Source organism: Barbus barbus (assembly GCF_936440315.1).
Source record: "Barbus barbus genome assembly, chromosome: 47".
NCBI classification, from domain to species: Eukaryota; Metazoa; Chordata; class Actinopteri; order Cypriniformes; family Cyprinidae; genus Barbus; species Barbus barbus.
The window spans coordinates 24,696,703-24,709,202 of NC_136725.1; the positions used below are offsets into that span (position 1 = coordinate 24,696,703).

General features: G+C 38.9%; 1 protein-coding gene across 2 annotated transcripts in view; it reads left to right on the forward strand.

Moving 5' to 3' along the window:
* The window catches only part of hlcs (holocarboxylase synthetase (biotin-(proprionyl-CoA-carboxylase (ATP-hydrolysing)) ligase)), a 59,547-nt gene that overhangs the window by 8,644 nt on the left and 38,403 nt on the right, over nt 1-12,500 (forward strand). For both annotated transcript variants that reach the window (XM_079411295.1, XM_079411294.1), the window contains exons 3-6: nt 1,089-1,251; nt 3,088-3,926; nt 7,507-7,680; nt 11,378-11,652. In XM_079411295.1, the coding sequence (XP_079267421.1) occupies nt 1,089-1,251; nt 3,088-3,926; nt 7,507-7,680; nt 11,378-11,652 (1,451 nt within the window). The remainder of the gene's footprint in view (nt 1-1,088; nt 1,252-3,087; nt 3,927-7,506; nt 7,681-11,377; nt 11,653-12,500) is intronic.

The following is a 12,500-nucleotide window of genomic DNA, read 5'->3' on the forward strand; positions in this document are numbered from 1 at the left end:
ATTCCGAGTATGGGTCACCATACTTGGCTGAATGTCACTTCACTTCACTTCATTTGTATAGTTGTATGTACATATGTTTAAACTGTATTTATCTGTATCTGAACGTGTTTAATGTTAACTGTACGCACCAAGGGTCTGAGAGTAATGCAATTTCAATTCTCTGTATGTATGTGCTGCACATGTGGAAGAATTGACAATAAATTTACCTGACTGTTGACATCAACATACTTGATGTACATAAGTACATCGTATTATAAGTACAAGTATTATACTTATAATGCGATACTATTGTCATATCGCCCAGCCCTACTATACACTATTAACTATGTTCTTAACCATCTAGTGTGTGAGGGGGTTTCTCTGGGTCTTAAGTCTTAATTCACCCTTTCACTAATTAAAGTCTTAAATCAGAGCAGAAAGCCTTAAAGTCGTGGCATTAAATGTTGCATGAACCGCAAAAAAGTGAATCTGTTCCTCAGTATTTCTGTCTTGTTTTCCAGTGCAAATTTCTAAACATCCTAAATCAAGATACATTTACTGGAGATGCATATAAAGAGTCTTGTTTTCTGTGAAACTGAGCAAAGTTAAGCGAGTTTACGATTAAAACATTTTATTTTTTTCTGTCAATTTGTTTCTGTTTTGTCATTTTTCTTCTCCAGTAAATGTGTTTTGATATAAGAATCTTTAGACATTTAAATCCATCCCGTTATTTAAAATGCACATTTTTAGCAGGAAACGCACTATTGTCACTACAGAAGGGCACAGAATAGTGTGTGAGAGCGTGAGCTGGGATGCACTTGATCACAGTATTCATTAAACGCAAGACAGCCGATCACAACCCATCCTACTTGAGCATTTAAAGCATCAGATGATGAAACTGCTTGATGTTATGATGTGCTGGTGTGGGCGCCAGTGTAATTACCATTATATTTATAGTTATCGCTTTTGTTGGGAAAGGCCCTTTATCGAATCTCATGGTTTGGCCAATATGTGTATTTCGAGCATGTTCTCTGTTCTGCTTCACTGAAGAGAAGCAGGTGTTGAAATCACGCTGTGTGTGTGTGTGTGTGTGTGTGTGTGTTGTTTAGGGACTGAACTGGTCTGATTACTGTCTGCCGCTGGCGTACTGTCCAGGCCAGCCTTACCGGGCCGTCGCCGAAGCCAGCCTGGAGAACTTCAGCCGCCTCGGCGTGGCGTTTATGGAAGATCGTCTGCATATGGACAATGGGCTCATACCTGAGAAGATAGTTTGTGAGTATCTTTACTCCGAGTGACGTCATCGGACAGCTAGGGCTGGGCGACTATTCAGATTTTATTGATTCATTCGAATTTTATGTTTTGCCATGATTTTATTTTGTTGAAATGGAGGAATCATGATTTTGAATAGAAATATTACCAACTGTTAGAATTAGGCACTTTGACAATATGCCGGTGATGACAGTAAAGAGAAAAGAGTGAACCGACCGCACGTGATTAACCGCTCGTATCACACAGAATCAGTTTTGTGTTGATAAAGATGAGAAGATGGGAGTGAACTTCTTTTAACTTGAGCGGCGTGTTTTTAGAAAGCCGTTTCATGCATGAGACGCGAGCGCAAACACTCCATGTTTACATAGAAAAAACAATGGAAAAGCAGAATAAAAAACCTGTAAAGAACTATACTGTATGTCTATCATCTCAGGTTTGCATCATGATGGCAGTTCTGTTGTACACAACATTTATAGCTAATAATTAGTGCTGTCAAACGATTAATCCAAAATAAGTTTTTGTTTACATAATATATGTGTGTACTGTGTATATTTATTATGTATATATAAATACACACCCATGCATGTATATATTTAAGAAATATGTTATGATTATATATATTAAATATATTTATATATAATATAAATTATATGGATATAAATATATACATGTAAATGTAATTTTTTTCTAAATATAAACTTATGTGTTTGTATTTATAGATACCTAATAAATATACACAGCACACAGATATATTATGTAAACAAACGTTTTTTTTGGATTAATTGTTTGACAACATTTCTAAATCTCTGGTAGCCCTTCGGGCAGGTACTCTTCTGATTTTGGTAGCCCGAAAATGTATTTAACTAGCCCAAATTTTTTTATTTTTTTATAAATTTAGAAAATCAGATAGGAGTCAATCAAAAATATTTTCAATACACATCAACAAATATGAAGGAAGGAATTTGATTTGACTATTTTCGAGGTATCTGCAGATTTATGACCCATTTTAAGAGCTGCACAAGTAAAATGAGCACCGTAGGAGCCGGTTGGACAAGGTCTATGCTAACATACAGTATTAAGCCATAAAATGACATGATTTACAGTTCAGATACAGGTTTTCACAAAAACACAAATCTTATACAACAGCATTTCAGCCTTAGACCATTTTTATGAAAAGGGATAAATCAAGCATATAAATTATTATATTCAATTAAAATGAATAAATATTACTGTCTAATTGTTTAGATTTTTAGAAGGCACGTTAACTTCTCATTTACAACTCTGTGTTTGCTTAAAAACAATGGTCCGTATTTGCATTGATCTGCCCATACAAAGGCAGTGATGCATTTTGGTAGCCCGACTGGAGAAAACAATAGCCCGGGACGTCGGGCTAGCGATTTTGCGAGCCCTGCACTAATAATGATATTCTACTGGTGTTATACCTTCAGTCATTTTGAATTTGAATGACCTCGACTCTTGAGACTTTTAAAGCATTTTCCTCATATTATTTTTGAACATATATAAGATAAGTTTGTACAAGATGTAGTTGTAGTTCATGCATCTTTTCTGCAAAGATATTTAATTAAGTGATTTGTTTAATATTTACATCATGTTGACAGCTTCATGTGTGCTGCACTCAGAACAGAAGCTTCTTTAACTTGAGGGTTAATAAAGAAACAGTTACTTGAATCATGTTGTTGCTACATTTCTAGTTTACTAGTTAAAAATCGTAAAAAATCGAGAATTGGTCAAACATTCAGAAAAAATCAAGATTTAATTATTTGCTGTATCGCCCAGCCCTGTGGGCAGGTGTGTGCTAACGCGGTGTCTGTCTCCTAGCTGTGTTACTCAGAGAGACAGCACTCGAGGAGCTGTTTGAACAGGACAGCAGGAGGAGGATCGAAGCCAAGCGTCCCAGCGAGCCGACGGAGCAGCCAGACTCTCCACAGCTTCATCAGCAGGAGCCGGAGCTCCCGTCCGAACACCAGCACATGGACGGACACCACCTGCACCTCTCCAGCTGCCACGAGTGTCTGGAGCTGGAGAACAGCACCATCCTGTCAGTCAAGTTCGCCTCAGCGGAGAACATCCCGGATCTGCCCAACGACTACGCTGCCGCCGGCGCGGATGAAGAAGAGGAGGAGGAGCAGGAGAGCCAGAGGAGGAGCGGCAGCGGCAAGCCGCCCAACCTGCTGGTGTTCACAGGTGGCTGCGAGGAGCGCTTCCAGGAGATCCGCTCGCTCCTGGAGGAGTGCGTGGACACGGAGAGCTACACAGTCTACCACCTGCGTCCCCAGCAGGCACTGAACGAGCCCTGGCTGGAGAACACGCTGCTGCTGGTGCTGGCCACCGATGAGACACTGGCTCCGGCGCTGCAGCTGCGCTTCCTGAGCTACCTGAGCCGTGGCGGGAGGCTGCTGGGCCTGTCCTGCTCGCTGTGTCCCGCCGGACTCTCGCTGCGGCCCGCAGACGCCCAGAGCGACCGCATCTGCACCCTCAGCTTCACCAAGGCAGACAGAAGCGAGCTGCAGCTGAGCGTGTTGTCCAGCGGGAGCGTGTACGAGCGAGACGGAGCCGACGGAGGCCAGGTGGAGCTCTGGGGCCAGACCGGAGCGCAGGAGATGGCCATCGTGCGCGTGACTCACGGAGAGGACAGCGGAGAGGCCGTCCTGTGTCAGGTAATGAGCTCCACCGGGATCCTGCTGCATCCCAGTGTGCCTGCTTATATATATATACTTAGGGCAGCCACTAACCATTACTTTGGTAATCGAGTAATCTTTTGATTATTCTGACCAGTGTTGAAGTGTTTCATGTCTATCCTTGTATCATTAACTTGTTGAGGTTGATATAGGATTTAGAAAGTGATTAGTACAGTAATCTAATTACACTGTGGAAGATGTAATTAATTACTCTTTTAGAATAACCCTACACTGATTCTGACGATTAATCGAGTAATCGGATGATTTTATTTTTATATAATTTTTATTTTTTGGCAATAAAAATAGACCTAAGTGAAGAATAGCTTTTAAAATTACTTAAATTATAGCAATGAGACTAATTAGTTCAAATAAAGTATCAAAGACAAGTAAATAAACCATTTTATTGAACAAAACTGTTCAAATACATAAACTAGAGCTAATGTTCATTACACATAACAAAAGCCAGCAGAGGACGCCAGCGCCTGATGATCTACTGCGATCTAATCCTGGCTTAATATTGACCAAACATCATTTGATTCAAATGTCCACTTATTCTTTAATATTTGTCCATCTCTTTAGGACAGAAATGCAACAGCTGCTGTAATTAAGTGAATATGTGGAGATCAAACCGTGTAACTCAGAGCGAGGGGTTGAGCTTTTATTGTGAAATCGTGATGAACATTCAGCATATTGAGAAAGATACTGATGTATTCTCCTGTGTTTGTGTAGATTTATCAAATCTGATGAAAAGGCACACGTTGTGTTCCCAGATGAACGTTATAATAAACACAAATGTAAATAAAGCACATACACTGCCGCTCAGAAGTATGGGGTCAGTAAGATTTTTATGATTTTGGATTTCTGTTTTTTTAAAGAAGCTGTATTTCCAGCATCATTTCTCTAGTCTTCGGTGTCACATGATCTTCAGAAATCATTATAATATACTGATTTATTATCAGTGTTGGAAACCGTTGTGCTGCTTCATATTTTTTTGGGACCTATGATATTTTTTAGGATTCTTTGATTTAATAAAAAGTTAAAAAGAACAGCATTTATTTAAAAAAGAATTTGTGTTCCAATATACCAGTGGATCTCAACCTTTTTTTCAGTGGGCTGCACTATGTCCAAGTTCAAGTCTCACGGGCCGCATATCATTTACATATGACGTCATCAGTGCAAACTAACCAGATATTAAGGTATCTAAAAGATTACAATTAGATTTATTATTATTATTATTATTATTATTAGAGAGTATAATTCTACTTGCCATTAATGGGACACCTGATGTTGTTGGGAGCAGACCAATTTGGTGAAATTCGGCTCAAAAGGAGTAACGGCACATTGAAGTTGCGGCTGTAAGACGTGCACGGAAACGTGACTTGCAGGAAATGTGCGTTCGTTAATGTATGTAGATCCAAAGATGGAAAGCACTTTTGAACTTAATGATCTGAGGTGTTGTCCAGAGATGAGGATGCCTGCATGGTACGGCTGTGTCCTCTTGTCTGGACATCATCACTTCATCTTGAAGCACGGGGGGGCAAACCGAAAGTTGCAGCCAAGTCCTTGATTTGTTTCCACAGGGAAAGTGAATGGCTCTCTGATGAAATGCCCTGCAGATTTTTTCTCGAAATCAGAAAAATGAGAGCTGAATATTTCCTGCATTTGAACAGTTTTAACGAATCGGATGCCGGTATTTTATGTCTTTGCATGCTTCACTAAATGCTCTATGAATGTCCTCGCCCCTTGTTCGTTCATGAAGTGATTTCAACGCCAATAAATCTTCTGTAACCTCTAAAGTCTCTGAATTCTCACCCAAATGCAAAGCTGAGCAGCGTCTCCGATGTCTGTCGATTCATCCGCTGCCAAACTGAGTGCTGAAGCAGTGGCTAGCTTAGGTTTTAGTTCTGTCAAATCTTCAGAAATTCGACGAGTAATCGTGTCATTGCTGAGCTGTAAACCTTTTATCCCGCGCATCATCTCGCTCTTGTTGCTCAGATGGTCAAACAGACCGTGTGATTCCAGATAGCAGTTCTTAACTAGCTCCCCATCACTGAATGGTTTGCTGTGTTTGGCAAGGAGCCAGGAAGTGTTGACCGTTGCTAATGTCACGGCCTGAGACACTTTTCAGATCGCTCACATTGTATTCTGTTCAGCAATGGCATTGTTTTCAAGACTAGTTATCTTAAGAGCTCTTTCCTGAGATCCAGGTGGATATTTCTTGTCAAAAGTTGTGGGTGGTATCGAAATGTCTTTTGACATTGTAAGTTTTGCGTACACATTTATGCCGTATTTGCATTTGTGGCGGGCCGCGGGTTGAGAACCACTGCAATATACAATGCCATTCAAAATTTTGGGGTCAGTACTTTTTTTTTTTTTTTTAAGAAATGAATACTTTTATTCAGGAGGGATGTTAAATGAATATAAAGTCATAGTAAAGATTTATATTGTTAGAAAATATTTCTATTTTGAACAAATGTTGCTCTTTTTAACTTTGTATTCATCAAAGAATCAAAGAAAGAAGTATCACGTTCCAAAAAACAATATGAAGCAGCACAACAGTTTCAACACTGATAATAAATCAGTATATTATTATGATTTCTGAAGATCATGTGACACTGAAGACTGGAGTAATGATGATGAAAATACAGCTGTAGATCACAGAAATAAATTCTATTTTAAAGCAAAGTAAAACAGGAAACCAATATTAGAAATTGCAGTAAGATTTCACAATATCACCGTTTTTTCTGTATTTTTGATCGAAGAAATACAGCCTTGATGAGCAGAAGAGACTCTCTTAAAAACATTAAAAATCTTACTGATCCCAAACTTCTGAGCGGCGATGTATATTAAACCTGCATCGCATATATTTTAATTGAATCATAGTGTTTGTGAATTCACAGTAACATTATGCTTTATGATGTTTATATGGGTTTAATACATCATGCAGCCGTGGAAAGCGGTCTAATAATGCGTTTCATGGATTCTCGTCTGTAAAATGCTCCACTTCCCGTTATTAGCCAATTATTCGACGTGGACCAAATTAAATCGAGGATTTTTAAAAATTAAATAGAATCGAAATCGATGCAGAATGGATTCATGGATGCTTTCTGAGATCTTCTGAATGCATGTGATTCTCTCTGGAATGGATTCTGAGCTTATATTTTAACAGCAGATGGCGCTCTACTGTAGTGTTTATCCACACACTCAGTGTTCCTCACAATCAATAAAAACTCCTGCGTCATGTTCTTCATGTGATTAGTTTGAGCGGTGCCCTCTACTGTACAGACCTGAATCTACATTTCCTTCAGCCTGATCCGTATTCACTTCACTTTTGGTGTGAAAGGGCTTTTACATTTGTACCAGAAGAACTTTTTATATTAAAAACAAACAAACAAGCCCTGCACAGATTTAAAAAGTAACTCAAAAGTAACATAATGCATTGCTTTCCATAAACAATAACTAAGTAACCCAATTAGTCACTTTTTAGGGAGTAATGCATTGCTTTTAAAAGTAACTGCTGCTGGCTACAGAAGGGTTCTCTTGTGTTTGCGCTCTGCAGGTGCGTTTGGAGACTGCTCCGGACGCTCAAGGCTCCGCCGGCTTCTCTGAGCTGAAGATGAGCAACGCCCGGCGCTACGAGGTTCTGACGGAGATCCTGACGTCTCTGGGTCTGAGCTGTGAGCTGAGACAGGTGCCTCCTCACAGCCCTATCTACCTGCTCAGCACACACACGGTAAGACACAGTCCATACAGCACAGCAGCTTCAGAGATCAGACGAAAAATTAATCTTAATGCTGCAAAATTCATCAGTTATGAGACTGATTGCCAGTCACAGTGCTGGTTACCAACACTAACCCTCAGCTAAAGCTCGGCGTGGCGTCCGCAGCACATCGTGATAGCCGTATATTGCATATAAGGACAGTAATAGCCATGTATTGCAAAACAATTGCACTGTAAAATAAATGAAAATGAATAATTCATAGGTATATTATTTTTTTACACTACAGTAGCGAAATTACAAAACTCCTTTGAAAGAGAAACACTTGAAAGAGATATTTTGAGTTTGGACTGCATTTAAACCGCTAGCTGTCAGTAATTCATGCTGTACTTTAAAGCTTTTATCACAGCACGTGTAATAAAGGAGTTGACTGCATTCATTCAGTGTGAACGGAGCCGTTCTGAGACACGGACAACACCGGATCAATAAAGCATGGGAAAATGAAAGGTTTTGGTTGAGTTGCTGTAGTGTGTGTGTGTGTGTTTGTGTGTGTGTGTGTGTGTTTGTGTGTGTGTGTGTGTGTGTCTGTTGTGTGTGTGTGTGCATGCGTGTGCGTGTGTGTGTGTTGTTTGTGTTGTGTGTGTGTGCGTGCGTGTGTGTGTGTTGTTTGTGTTGTGTGTGTTGTTTGTGTGTCTGTTGTGTGTGTGTGTGTGTGTGTGCGTGTGTGTGTGTTGTTTGTGTTGTGTGTGTTGTTTGTGTGTTGTGTGTGTCTGTTGTGTGTGTGTGCGTGCGTGTGCGTTTGTGTTGTGTGTGTTGTGTGTGTGTTGTTTGTGTTGTGTGTGTCTGTTGTGTGTGTGTGTGTGTGCGTGTGCGTGTGTGTGTGTTGTTTGTGTTGTGTGTGTCTGTTGTGTGTGTGTGTGCGTGTGTGTGTGTGTTGTTTGTGTTGTGTGTGTTGTTTGTGTGTTGTGTGTGTGTGTGTGTGTGTGTGTGTGTTTTGTTGAGGATGTTGCTGAAACGAGTCATTAATTCAGTGTAGCTGGTTGTGTTTGACCGCTGATTCTAGAAGCACTGGTTTGATGTACAGTGCTTTGTTTGCTTGAATACCACTCCAATGGCAAGTTCTTCATGAGACTGGTTCATTTAGTATCCCAATGTTCCCAGAAGTGTTTTGACTGAAGATTGTTCCTCAATTTTATTTTCCAAGGTTTTTTAATTTGTCAAAACATCTCTAACTTTGTGTATTTGTCTCTTTGTTTGCGGTTTTTAGGTTGGACAGAGTTGTAGATAGTCTGATATATAGACCTATTATATAATGTATATCAGATTAGATATATAATTCTTGTTGTACAAGAAATGTAGCTATGAGATGATTTAAAGTGGTGTTTTTGGAGTCTTGAACTGAGTGTTCAGATGATTCATGCTGTAAGAACTGAACAGACAACAAATAGTGAAGTGATTGACAGATGAAACTAAATCACTGTAATGCAGATTTCTGACCACTAGGTGTCAGGCTTTGTCTTTGAGACAAGCTGATTTGACTGAAAATGAGATTATAAAGGCATCTCTTATATTTGTGCATTATATAAAATAAATTAAATATGCACATGAAGTCTCTTATGCTCATAAAGGCTACATTTGTTTAGTCAAAAATACAGAAAAAAGCAGCAATATTGTGAATAATGCTGTGATCTGCAGCTGTATTTCCAGCTTCATTACTGCAGTCTTCAGTGTCACATGATCTTCAGAAATCATAATAATATAATGATTTACTGCTCAGTTATTATCAGTGTTGGAAAAAGTTGGGCTGCTTATTATTTTTTGTAGCCTGTGATACTTTCAGGATTCTTTTTGATAAATAAGTTAAAAAGAACAGCATTTATTTGAAATACAAATTTTTCTAACAATATAAGTCTTCACTATCACTTTTTATTACTTTAACACATCCTTGTTGAATAACAATATTCAATTAATAAAATGTACTGACCCCATACTTTTGAACGGTAGCGTATTGTTACAAAGGATTTCTATTTTGAATAATTGCTGTTCTTTTTAACTTTTTATTCATCAAAGAATCCTGAAAAAAAGTATCACAGGTTATAAATAAATATTAAGCATCTCAACAGTTTCAACACTGATAATAAATCAGTATATTATTATGATTTCTGAAGATCATGTGACACTGAAGACTGGAGTAATGATGCTGGAAATACAGCTGCAGATCACAGAAATAAATTACAGTTTAACACATATTCACATAGAAAACAGCTGTTTTAAAATGTAATAATATTTCACAATATTACAGTTTTTTCTGTTTTCTGTAACAAATAAATGCATCCTTAATTAGCATAAGAGACTGTTTTTTAAAAAACATTAAAAATCATATTGATCCCAAATATTTGAGCAGCAGTGTGTGTATAATGCAGTGAGGTGAAGCGTGTTCCTTTAGTTTTCTGTTCTCGATGACCCTCAGACAGAGGCGTTTTCTTCTATCGTTCACGAAGCGTCTCTGATGCAGCTGCTCGCGTCTGCCGTTTCCCACAATGCCTCTGTGTGTCTGAACTGATGTGGAGCTTGATTAAGATGTTACCGCTCCCCGGGACGTGGGGATTGTTGGGGTCTGATGGGAGACGCGCCGGTGGGCCGCTGTAATTAAGCGGCTCTCTGTTCTCCAGCTGATAATAGGGTCGTTAGCGCAGCGTTTGTCTGTTTACACGTCTGCCGCCGCAGCTGCTCCATGTGCCCTGATCATATTTCACCTTTCATGGACTAAAGAAAAAATCTTTATTTTTATTTAAATTATTATTATTTAATGTGTTATGAATTTTATAATTATTATTATATTTTTGCTTTAAATATAATTTTAAAATTATTATTATCTGTGTCCCTGCAGCACAAAAGCAGTCATGAGTAACACAGGTATATTTGTAGCAATAGACAACAATACATTGTATGGATCAAAATTATACATTTCTCTTTTATGACAAAAATCATTAGGATATTAAGATCATGTTCCATGAAGATATTTAGTAATTTCCTACCGTAAATATATCAAAACTTCATTTCTGATTAGTAATATGCATTGCTAAGAACTTCATTTGAACAACTTTAAAGGAGATTTTCTCAATATTTAGATTTTTTTGCTCCCTCAGATTCCAGATTTTCTAATAGTTGTATCTCAGATAAATATTGTCCATCATAACAAATCCTAAAACGTGTTTATTCAGCTTATTCTGATTGTATAAATCTCAATTTTAAAAAATCGACCCTTATGACTGGTTTTGTGGTCCAGGGTCACATGTGTTAAGTATTATTTGTAATTTTTAATGATAATTAATTTAATGCGTTTTTTTCATTAATTATTTTTAATTGTAATCGTAGCTGCAGCACAGATTATTTCACTGAATAGCTGTGTTTTTGGTAATGTCCATATGATTAGCACTGACTGATGTACAAGGATGCAGTCAGTGTTTTGATGCACAAATAAAAGCATGAAGAGCTTCGTTTGCAGTTCACACAGAAGAAGAGAAGCCAGCACGTGTCATTGATTATCTGTGTTCGCAGATCGCCTCGGCTAATTAACGAGCGCTGCCACTCTGACACTGTTTGTTCAGAAACACACATTATTCAAAGCCATGTGAGACTGAATGCAGTGTGTGTGTGTGTGTGTGTGTGTGTGTGTGTGTGTGTGTGTGTGTGTGTTTGTGCGCTGCAGGAGCAGACGGGCTGGTTTCTGCGCTGGCTCCGGGCTCAGACGCTCGGCTCGGGTGGAGTTGTGCGGAGCGCGGCTGGAGTGCTGAGGGTGGTGTGGGCTGGAGACGAGGTTCTGGATCTGTGTGAGGGTGAGCTGGCGTTACACACCGAGCCGCCCCAGAGCTTCTCGGAGCACTTCTGCCTGCAGATGTACAGACAGCACCTGCAGACGCAGCGGCTCGGCCGGACCGTGCTGTACGCAGACGTCACCTGCAGCACCATGAGCCTGCTGGCCGGGTAAGCGCCGCTCCTCTGAACACGCCGGATAATTCTGAGCTACAGGCAGAAGAAGTGAAAAATGTTCTGCTCGAATTTCAGGTTTTCACAAAAATGAGTTCGTTAAGCCCTCGTCTAGGGATCCCAGTGCTCCAAATAGTAATTAAACATCTAAAATGATCTTTATTTGTATGTTTTCTGAGAGGAGTACCTTTTTCTGGACGACTGCTGCTCATCTCAAGCTGTAGGTCTATTGTTGCAAAGCACAGCATTCCAGCTTTGTGAATATTCATATTGAATTCCTGATGACACGAGTCCCAATCAATGAAATATGATTTTCAAACCCATGATCAAAACAAAACGATCTCGCTGACTCACATTTGCAAAGCGCCTTTCCGTAATCTCCCTATAAAGTATATTATTGTGAAATATCCCTTTTCCAGATTCACACAAACATAATCTGTTACGTCTTACATGAACGTTTAGTTAATGGCTGGGGAATAATCTGAGGTGTATCATTATATTATATCCATGCATTACAGTAGGTCTCAACATAGATCTGTCTGTTAATCAAACATTAAAAGAAAAGAGGAAATCAGGCCCTGCTCTTGATTAAACCTGTTTATTTACATCTTTGTTCTTATTTTTAATAATAAAGATAAAATAAAAAAGTTATATTGTGATTAATAATATAGTAATTATTATTTAGAAAAGAATTGGAAGAAAATATGCAACATTGCTTGGTGATTCTGCTTTGAAATCTTCAGAAAGCTTGAACTCTGCCGACTCTATCGCCTTCAAACGCTGTAGATCAGTCATTTAGTGTCCGATTCCAACAAGTCGGTTATCATTTTGAAGACATTTTAATG